Consider the following 17,605-nt stretch of genomic DNA (forward strand, 5'->3'; position numbering starts at 1 on the left):
CAAGCACTCCCCCAGTGACCCCTCCTCCCAGGGAACCCCTCCCTCAGTGTCCCCTCTTGTTCACTCCCCCTCCCTCGATCCTTCTGGCCCCTCTCCCCATTTTTAGATCCCAGGATCCCAGGTTCCTCCTGGCCCCCAGCCCCTGACTCTCCTTCCCAGGGAGGACACCAACCAGAAGTGGGGGTGGGGGGAGGACCCCAGGGTCCGAGGGAATAGTCACCTCGGTCAAGAAGTCACCAAGCATTTATTAAGCACCTACTAGGTGCCAGCCCTTGAGCTAAGGCCACAGACACAAGAAAGGCAAAATCAGGGTCCCTGCCCTCAGGGAGCTCATGTGCAAACAGCTCTGCCCTTGTAAGATTTGCATCTACAGAGAAATCTGAGGCAATCTCGGAGGGAGGGGGGGACAGGATGTCAGCCTGCTATCCCTGGAAGGTGAATTTGCAGGACACTCTATAAATACCCCCTCCTGTGCCCTCCACTCACCCCCTTCCCTGGCAAGGCTATCCCACAGGGACAGGGACAGGAACATGGGGTACGTGACCCAGGCAGCCTAGGGGCCAGGAGGGAGGCACACATTCCACTCTCCTTCCCCACCCCCCACCCCCAGAACAGGTGGAAGGGGGCTGGGAACCTTCCAGGAACTGCCCAGGCCTGGATGCTTGGACAGTTGGGGCTGAGATGTGTTCTGGGAGCCCCAGGCCTCGGGGAACCCCAGGGAGGGGAATAAGGATTACCACTTGCCCCTCTTCCCCATGCCCCAAGCCCAGACAGGGAATTCTTTCCTGGGCTGACAGGCCTCTCCTAGGACAAGGCAAGGTATTTGTCATGTGTATGAGGGAGGTAGTGGGGAACCCTGCCCCCCCACCCGACTCATATATGCCCTTTATCCCAGTCTCCATTCTGGACCTCCAGCTCTGCATGCCCAACCTTCTTTCCACCCTCTGAGTTCCTGTGACCTCTCCCCTCTCCCCCACAAGTCCTCAACCTAATAACCCCACCCATCCATCCAACCCCCTCCCCCCTTTCCCAGTCCCCATCCTAGGTGTGGTACTTTGCCCAGGCTCCTCCCTTCCAAGCCTCACCCCTGACCTTGGCTCCCACTCCACAGTCCTCAGACCTCACCTGGGCCAGGCCACACCACCCCAGCCAGGCCCTTCGGCCATGTGTATTCACCTATGGGCAGTCCCCATGCCAGCTATTGGAGCCTGCCCATCCCCTAAATCCTGAAGTTATCATTCTAGAGTTCCCACCCCTTTTCCTGAATTTCTGACCCCATGACTAAGAAAACTGAGACAGAGTTGGAAAAAAAAAACATCATTTTATATATCAATATATATAGTGTGTGTGCGTGTGTATGTGGAAACAGACTCGATGATGGTCCCCTCCCCACCTTAATGCCCCCCCCAGTCTAATAAATACCATTTACAAGGGTCAGCAGGGCCCTGGGAGTTCTGGGAGGGTAGAGACTGGTGGGGGCTCAAGCCCCTGGTCCCAGAGTTCAGATAATGAAAAAGGTTATAAGGTTGGTGACAAGCCAGGTATAGCCCACCCCAAGGCTCAGGGTTGTAGATGGGGGAGGGGGGAGGGAGCGTGTCCCCCTAGCTCCGCCCTCAATGGCTCAGACAAGGGTCCCTCCCAGTCCCCCCTGGAGTACAGGAGCCCACTCTGTGCTTAATGCCCTCTCAGAGAAACTGGGGCAGGATGGGAGGGGGAGGGCTGTGGGTCAAACCAGGCAAAGAAAGGGAGTAGAATGGGGAAAAGGTGTTGGATACGGCTGGTCCCCAGGTCCCCATTCCACAGCTTCTCTCTGGCATCCCAGAGTGGAGGCGGATGTCCAACCCTCAAAGCCACAAGGAAGAGAGGAAAGTCAGCAGCCACATTGCTGTCTGCTCTGGGCCTGAGTACCCCGGGGCTGGCGAAGCTGCCGTAAGGAGGCGTCACCATACTGGATGCCCGAACCCATCCTCTCTGGGTCCAGTTCACCTAGAGGGGAAAAGGGACAAGGAAGAGGGAAACAGACATGGGATGTGACAGACCCAGAGAGAAAGGCCCACTGGGAGGCTTAGGCTGACTCTGACAGCAACCAGAGATGCAGAGAGACAGGTACACGGACTGAGATAATGAGGGCCCTGCGTGCCTCCCCAGCACCCTCCCTGGCTGCCCCCATATGGGACCTCACCCGAGTCGATCTTGTTCAAGATGGTTCGGGCACACTTGAGAAAAGCTTCTTCTACATTCTCGCCTGTTAAGGCGCTGGTCTCCAGGAACATCAGCTCTGTAGGAAGCAGGGGAGCCAGTTGACCCCCAGAGGGTCAGAGTGGGAGAGATGTCATCTACTCTCCCTTCTCTCAACCTCTAATACATTGAGTATTAGAGAGGGACAGAACCCATGCGGCACTTAGACCACGGAGTGCTATGCAGGAATACACCCCACTGAGCAACGTCTAACACCAAATGTCACCCCAAGACAGAAGAACCCTTGGGGCAGCCTAGAACAGTGTATCATAAGGTAGATGGAGCCCTGGGGGCAGCCCAGAACACAATGTCAGAAATGGATAGAATCCTTGGAGCAGCATAAACAGGGTATCACAAGTGGACAGAGCTTTGGGGATATCCTAGAACACAAAGTGTCCCAAGTGGACAGAGCCCTTAGGCAGCCTTAGAACACAAGAGTACCATAAGTGGACAGAACCCTTGGGTATCCTAGAACTCAAGAGTGTCATAGGTAGACAGAACCCTTAGGGCATCCTCAGAACACAGAGTTATCATAAGTGGACAGTCTTTGGGATATCCTAGAACACAGAGCAGTGCAAGTCCATGGAAGCCTTGGGGTATGCTGGAACACGGTGTCAGAAGTAGAACCCTCGGGGCATCCTTAGAACACAGACTGTCCTAAGTGGACAGAGCTCTTGGGATAACCTTGACACACAGTACATCACCCAGCCACGGAGCTCTCTGGGAACTCCTGGCATCTCCATGTCCCCGTGGCTGCTTCCTGCCCCAACCCACCCAGGTCTGACTGGGAGCTCACCGTTCTCCTGGGCAAATCGGGAGGCCTCCAGGAAGGTGACCTCCCGCTCCGAGTCCAAATCCTTCTTGTTCCCACAGAGGATGACCACGATGTTGGGGCTGGCCAGTGTCCGCGCATCCGTAAGCCAGTTGGTCAGGGAATTGTAGGTTTCCCGGCTGGGGAGCAGGAGAAGAGGCAGCAGAGATTCAGTGGCTGTCCCCCCTCCCGCTCGACCCCCAGCCAGGCCCCCAGTCACCCACCTGGTAATATCATAGACCAGCAGCGCTCCGGCCGCTCCCCGATAGTAACTTCTCGTCACTGACCTGCAAAGAGCGGAGGGTGGGTCCCGAGCTTGGCCACCCGAAGGTGCGGTCTCCAGCGCAGACCCCCGCCCCGCTCCTCCCCGCAGCCCCCCGGGCCCCCACACCTGAAGCGCTCCTGGCCGGCCGTGTCCCAGATCTGCAGTTTCACCGTCTTTCCCCCCACGTTGACCACCCTGGAGCCGAACTCCACGCCGATGGTGTGATTGGAATCCTGCTTGACTGGGGAGGGGGAGGGGGCGTCAGGGCCCGAACGGGGACCGAAGCCGCGCCCCCCCCCACGACACCCGCGCATCCCCGCTCCCTCGGCCCCTTCACCAGTCGGACCACGGGGCCGGGCCCCGCCCGCACAGACGCAGGTGGGGGGTCCTTACACTTGTTCTCGATAAACTGGTGGAGAAGGCATGACTTGCCGGTGCCCGCGCTGCCGATGACCAGGAACTTGAAGAGGAAATCTGCAGAGACAGAGGCAGAGATGGGGATGGAGATGGAGATGGAGGGACGCGCTGGGCCCAGAGAGGGCAGCGCCCAGCCCGGAGTCACACAGCAGCGCTGGGGGGAGGGGGATCCCGGGGTACCGACCCGCCCCGGCCCCGGGCCCGGCCCCTCCTCACCGTACGTCTCGGCCATGACTGGCCGCGGCGGCCGCTGCGGCTGCGGCTCCGGCTCCGGCTCCGGCTCCGGCTCCGGCCCCGCGCCTCCTCCTTCCGGCTCCGCGCCGCGGCCCCGGCCTCGCTGCGGCCTCAGAGGACACGCCCCCTCCAGGAGGGGGCGGAGCCGCGGCTCGGGCAAGCGATTGGCTCCCAGGCCGGCGCGGGGGGAGGGGGGAGGGGAGCCGAGGCTGCGGGGTGCGACCCGCGGAAAGGGGCCGGAGAAAGTGGGCAGGGCCCTGATCTTGGCGCTTGATTAGTCCTGGCCACGGAAAGGGGAAGGGGGAACGCCGTGGATTGGCAGAGCCAGCAAGGGAGGGTTGGCGACCAGAGTGGGGCGGGCCTTGGATGGGGAAAGGGGGAATCTGGGCCCACGATTGGTCAGGAGGGAGGAGGCGGGCTCTGGAATAGGAAGCAGGGCCGCGAAAGGGACGGGATTTCGAGCGCAGGAGGAGGGGTCTGCCACGGCCCGGGATAGACCAGGGATGAATTGAAGAGATCGAGAGGAAGGCCAGGATCGGCGAAGAGGAAAGGACTCGAAAGCCGGAACCTGCGATTAGCCGAGAAGCATACAAAGGAGGCGAGGACAGGGCCAGGACTAGCCCAGAGGGCGCATGAGACCAGGAGCGGAGACAAGAGCACAGAAAAGGGCAACAGGATCGCCCCACCCCCGTGACTACTGATCCCGAATCATCGCTGAACCCGAGGGCAACCAAGAGAAGCGGCCTCTCACCTAGGGATTTCTGATTGGCTCGGTGATCCCCAAGAGGCTTCCTATTGAGCGATGGTGACCCTGCCTCGCAACCTGATTGGCCTGTTCTCATTTGGGCCCCGCCCACTTTGGCATCTATTGAGTCAGTTCTCCCAGCCCTAAATCTGTCCCCTTCTGGCTCCTCCCTCCAAATTGGCCTAGCCACACCCCCACCTTCTGATTGGTTTCTTTCCGATGCCCCGCCGGAAGGAGGCAAGAATAGCCGGGTCTTTGGAGCCCTCGGAAAGGGAAAGTCTGCCTGGCAACTAGTGACGGTCACGAAGGCCGGCTCTGGGTGTGCCACAACCCTGTACCTACACACACTCACGCGCAGACGCGCACACACAGAATCACCGCCACCGGACTCTCTGCTGCACACGGGTGTTATTGGCACAAAGCTGGGCAAGGGGTACAATGGTGAGGGTGGGAAGCAGACGTCCTGGGGCTCAGGGCCAGCATCAGCTTCTCCTGCTGGACAGAGGCAGGGGCAACAGCAGCCTGGACTCACTGGCAGTAAAAGTCCCACTTCTGTAAAAAGAGACGGGGGGGATGGGCAGGGGGCAGGGGGTCTGGAGGGGATGTGGTGAGATGTGGGAAGTAGGAGGAGGGTCCCCAAAATGCCAGTCCCGTGCCAGGGAAGCCAAAATATTTCTACAAAAATCTTAGGACCAGGGAATCGCAGGGCAGGCAGGTCTCAGAAGAGATTAAATATAAAAATGTGAGCCTGAATAAAGGTTTTAGGGTTCTTTAATTCAACTCTTCCCAAATTTGCAGATGAGGAAACAGAGCAGCTCAGAGAGGTCATCTGTTCAGTCCAAGGTTCTCAGTCAATAGATGGGGAAACTGAGGGCCAAGGAAGGCAGCGGGACTTGCTTGCCTCAGACCATTGACTATTAGGGGGTGGGTCAGGGATCAGAAGGCAGGTTTTGACCAACCAGGGGACAAAAAGAGAGGGAAGGGCAGCGACAGGGGCTGCTGGGCACTCACGTCCGTTTTCACCTCCACCTTTCCTGGCTTCAGGACATGGTCCTCTCGAAGAATGCTGCTTGGGAAGTAGCCCAAACGGGCAGGCTGCGACCCGTAGTACTCCCCCTGAACCTGGTGTGTGAGTGTTGGGGAGGTGGTAAGGGGCTGGAAAGCCAGAACCACCCCAGACCACGCCAACAGCCCTGGGAAATAAGCTTGAAGGCAGAGGTGATTTGCCCAGAGCCACACAGCTAGTGTCTGAGGCTGGGCTTGAACTCGGGCCTTCCAGACTCCAGGTCCACAGCTCTACTTACTATGCCACCTAGATGCCTTTTTTGTTTTTTGTTTTAATAGGGGCTTCAGGATCCCTTTCCACCACATCCCTTTTCTCCTCCCCCCCCCCCCCCCCAGTCCCCAGAATACAGCATTCCTGGTATCCCTCCCCAATTCCAGGCCCCAGCCAAGACTCACACTGCCTCCCCAGAAGAGGCGACCTCGGCCCACCAGCTTCGAGTAGACAAAGACGACCTGGCCTTGTTGCACAGACAGAAAGCGGCAGTCTGGGGCCGAATAATCTTGTAGGGCAATGGCCTGAGAGATGGGGTCTGGGGCAGAAAGGATTAATGGGAATACTTAGGGTGCCATTTCCTGAATGTACCTCCACTCCTGAGCATTCACAGGAAAGCCAGGTACTGCCCAAAGCCAATCCTGGCACCATCCTGTAAGACCCTGGGGTAGCACAGTACCACACTGGTTCCCCTTTCCAGGACAACATAAGGTGCCCATCACAGGCCCTTCCTGGCATAAAGTACTAGCCCAGGCCCTCTTTTCCTGGCCAAAAGCACCCACCCTTTCCCCTCCAGCACCCAGTGCCCACCACACCCCATGCCCCAAAACCTCACAGCTGCACTCTTCATCCGCACATAGCTTCCTGGATGCCAATTTAGCCATCAGTCGCCCCCCAAAACCTAGTTTGGGGAAGCTACTGAGAACAACAGTAGCAAGAAGCAGAGATGCGGGGGTCCAAATCATGGTGTGTGCGGGAGTTTGGATCTGTGTAATGTCTAAGGGATAGAATGAGCCTAAGAGACCTCCCTTCTCACTTCACCTGGGGGTCTGCCTGTGAATTCTGTAGTTGCCGTCCCCTCCCTGAGTCCTTTTCCACCATGTAGGCTGCCAACCTCTCACCAACCCAGGACGGTTCAAGTCTCACAGGGTCAAGGAAACTGCTGCTAACCCCTCTCTTGGGGAGCCAGTCTAGAATCTCCTACCCTCCTGGAAATGCTAAAAAAAAAAAATGACCCTGTTCTCAAAAGACGCCCCAGGACCTTGCCAGCCTCAAATCCCAATCTCAAATTTTGCCCTCCCGCTCTGCCTCCTGGCCCCACAACCAGAGAAGTCACAGGAGAGGAAGGCAGAGCCTGGAATCCTGCAGAGAATTTCCTGTGGGCATGAGAAACAAGGAGGCTCTTGAGAAGAGTGGGTGGAGAGGCAGCCGCCTCTGAGCCTGCCCCATCCCCTGGCAACCTCCCTCCCTGCAGGGCTCCAAAGAGCATCCCAGTGCATGCAGTCAGGCAGAATGCCAGACATCCCAACCCTGGGGGAGATGGTAGTGAGGGGCTCCAGGTAGACCAACCCCATCACTTCAGAAAAGAATAGCTAAAGGGCAGAGGCTCTTGGGATCGAGAAGCGGAAAGCCCCTTGGAAGGCACCTGGCCCAACAGCCACATTTTACAGAGCTGAGGCCCAGAAAGGGGAAGGACCCCCAAGGTCACTAAAGAGGAAACAGCACAGCTGACTCCAGCATTCCGAATCCAGTTCTGTTTTCCCCAAACCACAAAGTACCTAGCTGCCTGAAGTCTACCATTTTGAAGAGGTGAAAAGAGAAAGTCAGAGGGAGAAAGACAAGGTCGAGTCACGGACTCTAATTAAAAATGGACTTCCTCTGCTTCCAAGGAGCTCATATTCTAATGAACCTTGTCTCACAGGAAATCGGTCATTCTCCCTCATTTCTGCTGCTACAAAGCCATCCTTTCTGCCCCACAATACCTGTCATCTTTTCGGCAACACTAGAAACCCAAAAAATATTCAATGGCTCCCCACTGTCTACCTATCCCACCATGGCCCTTCACAGCTTAGGTTCTAGGAGAAACTTGTGTCCCCTGGTTCTCATCCCACCCTCTTCCATCTCCGTGGCTTTGTTCACTAAATCTGGCATGACTGGCATGGAGATTTCTTCATGTCTGTTGAAGTCTTTCCATTTCTCTAAGGTTCAACAGATTGTACTTCCAACCTCAACACTTCTGGAATTCTCCCAGGTAGAAGTGGATTTGGAATCCTCTCCAGCTCCCCGACCCAGGCCCTCATACTCACCAGGAGGGTGAGGCCCCCATCACCCAAGCAGTGAGCTTGATCCCAACGGCATTCAATAGCCTCACGTAGGAGGAGTGGGTGGAGAGGGAGCCCTGCCCTGCCCTTTCTTGGTCTCCTCAAACTTCCCCCTTCAATCATTCCCTCTTAGCTATCTCTCCCTACCCATTACTGAACCTTCTACCTACAAACATGCCCAGGTCTCCTCCCACATTTACATTTTATAAAATTCACTTAACCCTGCCTCCAGCTGGGTTCCGCTTTTCTCAGGTTGACACTGTCAACCACCTTCTCCCTGACAGTCTTGCTTTGCCTGATCCCAAAGCACAGGGGTGTTACCACCCCCCCTTCTCAATTCCCTGCAATCTCAGGTGCTCCATGGGTTTGACCCCCAAATCTGTACATATTCCCTCCTCTATCTCTTTTCCACACGTGTCTTTTCCCTCATGGGGCCCTGCCTGCTTCCCATCACCATCTCCTCATGAAAGATATTCCAAACTTGGTGTGTTCAAAACAGAACTCACCTTTCCCCTAAAATCCTGTGCCTCTTTCTGGGAGTCACCCAAGTTCACTGTTTTGGCTCTGGCTTTCCTCCTACTTCCCATGGCCAGCTCCCAAGAGTCACTGCTGCTTTCCCCAGCTCTCCCAACTCACATGGCCTCTGCCCAAGCTAAGGTCCCTGATCGCTTTCCATTCCCTTTCCACCACCACCCTTGACCCAACCCATCTTCCAGAGTTACCTTAATATCCCTAAATCTCAGGTTTGAACATGTCACTGGAGTAAAAATCTCGTCTCCACACCCAAAAGAAGCAATACAAATCCTCTTGTCTGGTACAAGCTCCTTCTTCCCACCCAGCCCACCACCATCCAGGCTGTGTAGCTGGGAGAAGGCTAGCCTTGGAGCCAGAAAGACTCAAATACCAGGACTGTCTTTGGCACTGTTGGATATGGAATGCCGGACAAACATGAGTAACCCTGTTAGGCAATTAAGTTAGAGACAGTACTGACCTTCCTCACTGGGAGCTACCAACAAAATCCCAGGTCTTGCCCTCCCTCAGGATTCCAGCCAAACTGGATCAGAATCCTCCCCTCCCATCTCCATCCCTCCCTCCCCTTTTATTTGAGTCAATCGGGGTTCAGTGACTTGCCCAGGGTCACACAGCTATTAAGTGTTCAGAGCCAGATTTAAACTTGGGTCTTCCTGACTCAAGGGCCAGTGCTCTATCCACTGCAGCACCTAGCTGCCCTGCCCATCCCTTTCCACAGGCTGCCCTCCAGGTTCCTGGTCTATGGGGACAAACGTCGTGCTGAAAATCGTACTACATGACTTCACACCTTGCTTTGAAATAACCGTGTTTTCTGAGAAGAAGAAAAAGCACAGCAGTGGGGGCTGATGAGACCACTGCTGAGGGGACATGGCTCCTAAGTCACTTGGGCACCCTAGAAAAGCAGGCTTTCTCCCCCTTTCTCCCAATCTCACATTTCACTCCCAAAGGGAAACACAAGCTTTGCCCCACTGCTTCCCTCTCCCACCCTCAACAGTGCCTCACACCCAAAACTTACTGGAATGTCACTGTTCTTCTTCCCATAGCTGTCTGTCTGCATGTCGTTTCTGCCACCAAAGGAGCACAGATTTAGAGCTAAAAACACCCTTTTTGTTGTTCAGTCACTTCAGTCGTATCTGACTCGTAAATTCATTTGGGGCTTTCTTGCCTGAGATACTGGAGTGGCTTGCCATTTTCTTCTTCGGCTCATTTTTCAGATGAGGAAACTGAGGCAAACAGGCTTAAATGATCTGCTCAGGGTCACACAGCTGGTAAGTGTCTGAAGCCAGATTTGAACTCAGAAAGATGAGTCTTCCTGACCCCAGGCGTGGTGTTCTATACGCTATGGTGCCACCTAGGTGCCCCCGCCCCCATTTTACAGAGGGGTTAACTGAGGCTCTGGAGGTCAAAGCACTTGCCAAACCCCCCCAATGCCCAATTCATGTGGCAAAAGAAGGGGCGTGAGAGTCAAAGCCCTATGCTGACTCCAGATCCAAGCATGTATTGCAGCTCACAGTAAGAGAGAAAAAAATGTACCTGCTGCCAATCCAGGACCCAGGCAATGGATGGAGGAGAGATGCACAGCCGCAAAGCAGGCACCCAGGGACCCCAGCAATGGAACCTACCCTTGATGAAAGCAGGAGAGCACCCTCTAGACAGATGCTACACTGTCTACACACATCCTCCTGCAGGGAAGAACCTGAGTCTAGATGTGCCCATACCCATCACCTGGGCCCAGGGCCTCACCCACAGGTGTCAGGTAATGACTTGGGCTGACTCAGGCCTAGACTCTCCTGATGCCCATTTGGTCAGAAGGGTGCCTGGGGGGCCACGGGGAGCAGAAGCAGGCCCTGGTTGTGCTGACTGGACACAGCATTCCCAGCCCAGCGCCCAGGCCTGTCCGTCCATCCCCAGCAGCCCAGCCACAGCAGGTGCTGAGGGTCCTGCATCACTGAGTGGGTCTCAGGACTGGGCAGCCCCCAAGCTGGGAGGGGAGCGGGTCACTTGTGGGCTTGGTTGAGAGAGCTGAGGACAACAGTGTTGTGAAAAAAACCTTTTATTTTCGCCCCCAGCTCCAGGTGCAATGTCTGAAGGGCAGACTCTGGGTACAATGCTGAGGCACAGGCACACTTACACTACAGTCTGAGAGAAGGGAGCAGGGACTTACCTTCAGGGTACGACAGCCCCGAGCAGAGGAGCAGGGGGAAGGCCACCCTGGAAGGAGGGGGAGGACAGGGGAACAAACAGGGGTAGGGCTATTTCTTGGCAAAAGAGATCTTCATGGCGTTGTTCTGGGTGATCTTGAAGCCCTGCAGGGCATCTCGGGCAGCGCCAGCCTGCACCTCGTTGTCAAACTCCACAAAAGCGATATCGTGACGCCCGGGCACCAGACGTACCTCCTTGAAGCCAGGAAACCTGGAAGGGGGAGATCAAGGGCTCTCAGCAAAGGTCCTAGAGGAGCTCAGACCCCCCCACCCCCACCCCTGCCCCACTTCTGACACAGGGGAAACTGAGGCCAAAGGGGAGAAGAAATGCAGCCAACAGAGCCAGGATTCAAACCCAAGGCATCCACCTCCACCTGGAATCACGAAGGCAATGACCACCAGAGCTCTAAAGGAATCCTACTCTCAGACTGCCAGAAATAGCATGGACTGGAGGTCCATCCAGTCTGACTCCATTTCACTACTTCACTCAAAAGTGAAAACAGGCCCCAAGAGGTCCTGTGACCTGGCCATGAACTCCAAAGTCAGCCAGGAACCAGAGGGGAGGATGTCATGTGCTCTATGGCTGAGCCTGAAGCTTCAGACTTAATGGGATCAAAAGAGGGCACTGTGGCCCAGGGAAGGGAAAAGGGCGTATTGTCCAAGGCAGAGCCAAAGCAAGCGTCCGGCCCAGGCCCCGGCTGTGGCTGAGCAAGAAGAGGGGGAGGACAGCTCCAAGACTGCCAGGGGGTGAGGAGCAGGGCAGCTGCTCCACACTGGCCATGCCCATGAACCCGAGTCTCCCTGTCCTGCCCAGACTTACTGATTGAAGAGCATAGACAGCATGAGCTCATTGGTCTCCTCGGGCAAGTTGGTGAGAAACAGGATGTGGTTGGGCGGGTTTTCAGACAGCTACGAAGAAGAAGAAAGAGGAGCCAGCCATGAGGGGGAGATTCCTGGGCTGGATCCTACCCCCAAGGCGGCTAAAAGGAACAAAGCTGGGCTCACCGGCTGGGCAGGCGGCATCTGTCCAGGCATCATCTGCTGCGGGGGCATGGCGCCAGGTGGGATCTGTCCAGGGGCCAGGCCAGGCGGAGGGATCATCCCTGGGGGAGGCATATACGGTGGCTGCCCAGGAAGATGGTGCATGATGCGGGGGGCCTGGGTCATGGGTGGCATCCCCTTGGAAAGAGAAACAATCAAGAGTCACGATAGGAGAAACCACAACAGAAAATCAGGGTAAAAAGGTGATTTGTGGTGAGGAGGCAAGACACAAAGACAAGTCATAGTCATCAAATGGGGAAACTGAGTCTGAGACAAGGGGACTAAGGAGTGCGAAAAACAAGGAAATGTGGAGTCTCTCCAAAGAAAGGAGGAGGGAAGAGGTACATGGGTGTGGGCAAACGTGTAAGGGAATGGATACACAGGTGCGAAGATCAGGCCACACCAACACCATGCCCACAAACTCGGCTACGTATAAACCAGGAGACACTCACCGGGACAGGCTGGACGGCAGCCACAACCGGGGTGGCCGCCCCACCCGGAACAGTCTTCTTGACCGCTGGCGTGTCTTGGCCCTTGGGTTTTCTCTTCTCCCGCTTCCGGTCACGCTCCACATACGTGCCCTTCATCTTGGCAATGATGTCCGAGTCTGACTTGGCGTATTGGATTCTCTGAATCACCCAGAAAGACGGTGTGGGCAAGGGGCACCCTCTCCACCCCCTTCCTGATAGCATACTGCTTATCTTGCCTGAATCTTGTTTACAAAGCTATCTGCATGATGCCTCCATTTGATTTCCAGCTCCTAGAGAAGGACAATCTTTGCATCCCCAGCACTTAGCATACAGTAGGTGTTTAATAACTGTTAGCTGAGTGACCATTGGCTCCATGAGGTAAGTGGTTCAAATATAGTTATTCCCATTTCATGGAAGAGGACGCTTCGGCTCAGAATAACTGACTTGCCCAGTGGGACAATGCAGCTAGAATCACATGGGGCTGGAACCCAGATGTTCTGACAAGACTTCCGGATGGCCATATTCAAATGGTTCTGTGATAGAGAAGAGGCTGGGCTCTTAGGGCCTCTGATCCAGGCAGCTACTGGGGATGAGGAGAGGGCCAAACCCCACCCCATGACCCGAGGGCCCAAAGGCCCAGCACAAAACCAGCCCCATAGCTGCCCCTCGGTGGTCCCTGCAACTCACACTATCTACTAAGGGACGAGAGCCAGGGCTGGGAAAGACCACCATGCTAGAGTCACAGAACCGGGATTCAAAGCCTGCCTTTGATGTTTACTAGCTGTAACTAGTAAACTAGTTAACCTCACTGGGCCTCAGTCTTTTCCTCTGTAGGATGAAAGAGCTGGAGTACATGCCTCTAATGCCCTTCTAGCCTCAGGTCTATGAGCCAGTTAAATTGGGGGCCAAGATACAAGGCAAACCCTCCCCAGAGCTCTAACATCTGCAATGCACAGGCAGAGATCCTTCTTTACATCTCACACAAACACCTGGGACAGCCTCCCAAGCCTTGAGGGTCTCGCCCTCTCCCAGGCAGCCTTCCAAGCCTGCCCCGAGGATGCCAGGGAGGAGCCTATGCAGTTCCTGATGCTGCACCCTGGCTCAAAGCCCTTAAGGGCAGCAGGGAGCCAGGTTAAAATGGGATTGAGGAATAGTTAACAAATACTTAACAAACAAAAATGCAATAGAACACAGTTAATGTTAATCTGTGGTTTTCTAGGTGGAAGGTGTTCCCTCCCCCCCAGCTTTAACTACAAAGTCTTCCCTGTTAGCATGTGGGCCTTGGAAGAATGGTTGACTGAGCCTTCTACTTGTATCTTCAGGTAAGCAGTGCACACAGTAAGAGCATTATCAGATGCCTTTTCATTCATTCGTGGCCTTCCATAAACCAACACTCATCTCTCTCCTGTCTATTTCTCCCATTAGCCTCCATCTCCACATCACACACAGCATTGGGCCAGCCAGGACAACCCAAAGGGCGCGCGCGCACGCACCCACACACACACACACACACACACACCCACACCCACACACACACACACACACACACACACACACACACACACGCCATGCCCAGAATGTGCCCCCTCCTCCTAGTCTCCAGCTGCTGAGGCCCTGCTCCAGGCCACCTCCCATACTGAAAGGGATCCAGCCTTTGCCCCATCACGTTCAGCCTCGGGGTTACGCTTATTGGCATGTGTTCTATCTCCATCCCCAGGAGGCTACCTCTTCAAATGAAGGATTGTGCCCTTTTTTCAGATCCCTGACCCACGTGTGGTTTATCAATGTTTTAAAAGGAACTGAATTTGTTCACTGCTGACCATTGGCTTGTCATAGAAGGGAAAACCCTGCATGGAGCGCAAAGCGTTGGTGGCACTGCTGATCTCCTTGAAGATGACAAATGCTTGGCCCCTCATCTTCAGGCTCCTTGATACCAGGATGTCCAGAATCTGGCCAAACTGAGAGAAGATGGCATAGAGGGATTTCTTCAGCTCTGGGGAAAGAAGGCCCGGAGACGGGCTGTGAGGAAGGAGCCTCCCTCAGGAGAAGAGGGAGCCCAGTTACCACGCCCACTGACCCAGGCCTAGGCAGAGCCTTCCTTCTCAGGCCTCAGACAGGCCGCCCCACATAGGCAGAGGAACAAAAGGGCCTCACACACTCACCATCCTTCTTTATCTTCTCATTGAGATTATTGATGTAAATGGTGTGGTTGGGGCGTGACTCCGGCACTGCCATGACAGAACACACTTAAGTTTGGCCTGAAAGAACAGTGGGCCCGGGTTAGTCTGGCTTGAGGCCTCCTTCAGCTGCTTCCTCCCAAGAATCCCAGGGTTACCGCCTAGGTCCACAGGCAAGACAGCAAGAGCCCCTTCTTTGCTCCGACATCTCCGGTAAGAGCAGCCCGCTGGCTCTGGGACATTTCTAAACATTCATAACTTGCTGTTTACAACCAGCCAGTCTGCCTCCCTACAACTTGTCACCCACCAGTTCTAGTCCTGCCTTCTAGACTCAAGCGGAGAAAGTCTGACTCCCCTCCCCATCCCGACCTGTCTCCCATGAACTCCCCGAGGAGAGTGGGGCAGCGGGAGGGAAGGGACCCCACCAACCCAATCCTAGACACCTCCCTAGGAGAAAGATAGAGGCTCCACGAAAGGACCCCACTCACACAGAGCACCAAGGAAATGCTTATTGAATTGAACGATATCCTCACCATCTCATGGATGGCCCCCACAAAGCAGGCTCTCAGTTCAATTCAGTTAATGCTTGTTGGAATCAAAGAACATGGGAAAATCACAAATGCTACAAGGGGCACCAAGGGGCTATGTAGTCACCATGGCCAAGCCTCAGGAGAGGAAGGTTGCTGGGCCTGGCACCGAGGCTAAAGGGGAAGCCTGGGGAAACTGAGTCCTGCCCCAGGGGCCCTTGGCGAGTCCCATGAGCTCAGAGACACATGCAAGTGCATCTCTAAGTCACAGAGAAGCTGCTGATCTGACTGACGTGAGGAAGCTCCCACCCAGGGAAAGACCAGAGGCCAAACCAAGCATGAACTTCTTTGGTCATAACAGGTTTATATGGTGCTTTCAAACAGTTGCCATGCCCTATTATCCCAACAATCCCGTGAGGGAAAGATGGACACGATTACACCCATTTTTTAGATGAGGAAACAAACATGTGAGGTGAACAGACGACCCACAGTCACACAGCTCAGCCATATTAAGATTCAAAGCTAGCCGGTGAAGTGGATACAGCACCAGCCCTGGAGTCAGAACGCCTCCAACTTCAGACACTTACTAACTGTGTGACCCTGCACAACTCACTTAGCCCCGATTTGACCCGACGTCCCCCCTCCCCCAGGTTCAAAGCCAAGTGGTGACTCCAAGCCTAGGGTTCTTTCAGTTAGGCAGGTGCCCCCAAAGCACATCAACACCTCTGCTCAAAAACTTTAACATGTGGCATTCTAGGCCTTCCAAGATGGCCCCAATTCAAGTATCTCCCAATCTTCTTTGCCCAGCCTGTGGTTCAGGCCAACATCCATTTCAATCACTCCAATCGCCACTTATTTCAGCTTGCTATGTGTTGGACCCAGTTCAAATAGTCCCTGCTCTCAAAGAACTACTATTTTGATGAGGGAAAAATAGGACAAGCCCAGGCCAAGAAGCACATGCCAAGTAACAGGAGAACAGCAGCAGGAGGAGGAAAGGCTTCATGGGAGGTTGGGACAGCATTACAGCTGAACCCAGAAGGTTACTCGAGAGCCTAGGAGGTGGAGGGTGGAGGAAAGAAGGGAGCAAATTGCTGGCATGGGGCAAAGGACATAGAGGTTGATACAATAACTCAGGCCAGTGGCAGCCCCTTGGATTAAGAGAAGAGGAAGGGTGTGGAATATGCTGTGGCATTACAATGGACAGGGCTTTACAACTGACAGGATACAGAGGGATGAAGGCAAGTGAAGAGCTGAGGATGACTTGGAGGGGCTGACCTGGGATGATGGCACCCTCTGTAAACCTAAAGAAAACCAATGACTTTAGGGAGGAATTGTGGAAACTGTGACTTGGCTGTGTGAAAGAGACATGTCCAAGAAGCAGTGCAGCTCTGTAGAAAGAGGAGGGCTGGATATATAGACTGCCCAACAGTTAAGGAGGCTGGGACAGTGCGGAGGTAAGGAAGACAAAGCAGAGGAAACTAAGAAATGGTGGTCATGGCAAGGGCCAGAAGGGAAATACCGAGGAGATCAAGGGGAAAAACATGCGGGAGGATGGACTGACAGGCAGAGTAAAAGGTATTCAAAGCCGAGGCCGGATGGAAGAAGTGCGTCTTCTAAGTGCGCCCAGCTGAAAAGTGTAGAAAGTGAAAAAGGCCTTTTTAGTTGGTACAATTTAACCAAGCCGGGACCCTTCGTTTAGATGAGGAAAAGTGAGGCCTAAAGAGAAGACTGGCCCAGGTTCACACTGCTGGGAAGCCCCGCAGCAGGATTTGAACGCAGGTCTTCTTGACTCGCCAGTCCCACACTGCTATCTACTGTATCAGGGTCCGGGGCACCTTCCAAAGTGGGTCTGGCCAACTCAACAAGCACTTATGGACCGATGAGCCTGCGCCAGGCGCTGCGCTGGGAACCGAACACAAACACAAGCGAGTGCCTGCCCTCGGGGAGCTTATGCTCTAATGGAGGAACTATAAGGGGGGGAGGGTGCAAGCGAGGTCCCCACAAGCAACTTGCCCGGTTCCCACGGGAATCAGAGAAGTGTCCGCGCGCAATGGCTCTAGGTCCAAATCCAGGGCTCCGGCCACCGCACCCCGACGCCTGCTCCCGGGTGGCTGGTCCGGAGCAGCAGCTTTCCCGGGTCCCCCGCAGAGCTCGGCCGCTGAGCCTGCGAAGGAGGAGATGGGGGTGGGGAGGGTCCCAGCGGACGCCTCGCGCGGCCCCACGAGCTCCCGGCCAAGTGTCTGAGGCCGGGCCCGGAGCGCCGCCATTGGTGGACGTTTGCTTAGCCCCGCCCCTCCAAGTGGAACAAGAGCCCGAAAGTGGGGGGCCGGTACGAAACGGAGGGGGCAGAATAGGGAGTGGAGACGTTGAGAGGGGCAAGAAGCCGGAGGAGCGGGGAGGAGGAACGTCCCGGACCGTGTGCGCCGCCTTCCCAGGCCCGAAGACTGCCGCCCGCAGGGAATACTTACTAATGGCGTACGTCCGCGAATGCTGCCGGCGGCTCTCTGGTGGGTCCCTCCTCCGCGGGGCTGAGCAGCGCTAGGCCCCGCCCCCCATCGTTAGCAGAACCA

At 55.4% G+C, this 17,605-nt stretch overlaps 3 protein-coding genes across 3 annotated transcripts; all 3 read right to left on the reverse strand.

Moving 5' to 3' along the window:
- Window positions 1–1,301: 1,301 nt before the first annotated feature.
- On the reverse strand, window positions 1,302–4,015 carry RAB4B (RAB4B, member RAS oncogene family). Its single transcript, XM_027855354.1, has 7 exons — window positions 3,948–4,015; window positions 3,708–3,788; window positions 3,441–3,555; window positions 3,274–3,336; window positions 3,035–3,189; window positions 2,183–2,278; window positions 1,302–1,986 (listed from the first exon to the last, which is right to left on the reverse strand). The coding sequence occupies exons 1-7, from the start codon at window positions 3,961–3,963 to the stop codon at window positions 1,871–1,873; spliced, it is 642 nt and encodes a 213-aa protein (XP_027711155.1). The 5' UTR covers window positions 3,964–4,015; the 3' UTR covers window positions 1,302–1,870.
- A 1,141-nt stretch (window positions 4,016–5,156) lies between these two features.
- Window positions 5,157–6,973, reverse strand: MIA (MIA SH3 domain containing). Its single transcript, XM_027855356.1, has 4 exons — window positions 6,603–6,973; window positions 6,172–6,305; window positions 5,722–5,832; window positions 5,157–5,262 (listed from the first exon to the last, which is right to left on the reverse strand). Exons 1-4 carry the CDS (start codon window positions 6,730–6,732, stop codon window positions 5,239–5,241), a joined length of 399 nt encoding a protein of 132 aa, XP_027711157.1. The 5' UTR covers window positions 6,733–6,973; the 3' UTR covers window positions 5,157–5,238.
- Window positions 6,974–10,656: 3,683 nt separating this feature from the next.
- On the reverse strand, window positions 10,657–17,538 carry SNRPA (small nuclear ribonucleoprotein polypeptide A). The gene is made up of 8 exons (XM_027855353.1): window positions 17,504–17,538; window positions 17,049–17,199; window positions 14,494–14,589; window positions 14,152–14,324; window positions 12,314–12,490; window positions 11,826–11,999; window positions 11,641–11,729; window positions 10,657–11,031 (listed from the first exon to the last, which is right to left on the reverse strand). The coding sequence occupies exons 3-8, from the start codon at window positions 14,564–14,566 to the stop codon at window positions 10,872–10,874; spliced, it is 846 nt and encodes a 281-aa protein (XP_027711154.1). The 5' UTR covers window positions 14,567–14,589; window positions 17,049–17,199; window positions 17,504–17,538; the 3' UTR covers window positions 10,657–10,871.
- Between the last annotated feature and the right edge of the window lie 67 nt (window positions 17,539–17,605).

The sequence above is a fragment of the Vombatus ursinus genome, unplaced genomic scaffold (assembly GCF_900497805.2).
Source record: "Vombatus ursinus unplaced genomic scaffold, bare-nosed wombat genome assembly UNPS02010822.1, whole genome shotgun sequence".
Lineage (NCBI taxonomy): Eukaryota > Metazoa > Chordata > Mammalia > Diprotodontia > Vombatidae > Vombatus > Vombatus ursinus.

Coding starts and splice junctions, on each gene's coding strand:
- MIA (XM_027855356.1), bottom strand. CDS start 6,732: ATGATTTGGACCCCCGCATCTCTGCTTCTTGCTACTGTTGTTCTCAGT. Junction 6,306..6,602: donor TGCGGATGAAGAGTGCAGCT/GTGAGGTTTTGG, acceptor TTTCTGCCCCAG/ACCCCATCTCTCAGGCCATT. Junction 5,263..5,721: donor AGGTGGAGGTGAAAACGGAC/GTGAGTGCCCAG, acceptor CTCTTTTTACAG/AAGTGGGACTTTTACTGCCA.
- RAB4B (XM_027855354.1), bottom strand. Junction 3,190..3,273: donor CTGGTCTATGATATTACCAG/GTGGGTGACTGG, acceptor CCTGCTCCCCAG/CCGGGAAACCTACAATTCCC. Junction 2,279..3,034: donor CCGATTTGCCCAGGAGAACG/GTGAGCTCCCAG, acceptor TGCTTCCTACAG/AGCTGATGTTCCTGGAGACC.
- SNRPA (XM_027855353.1), bottom strand. CDS start 14,566: ATGGCAGTGCCGGAGTCACGCCCCAACCACACCATTTACATCAATAAT. Junction 12,000..12,313: donor CTGCCGTCCAGCCTGTCCCG/GTGAGTGTCTCC, acceptor TCTCTTTCCAAG/GGGATGCCACCCATGACCCA. Junction 11,730..11,825: donor AGATGCCGCCTGCCCAGCCG/GTGAGCCCAGCT, acceptor TCTTCTTCGTAG/CTGTCTGAAAACCCGCCCAA.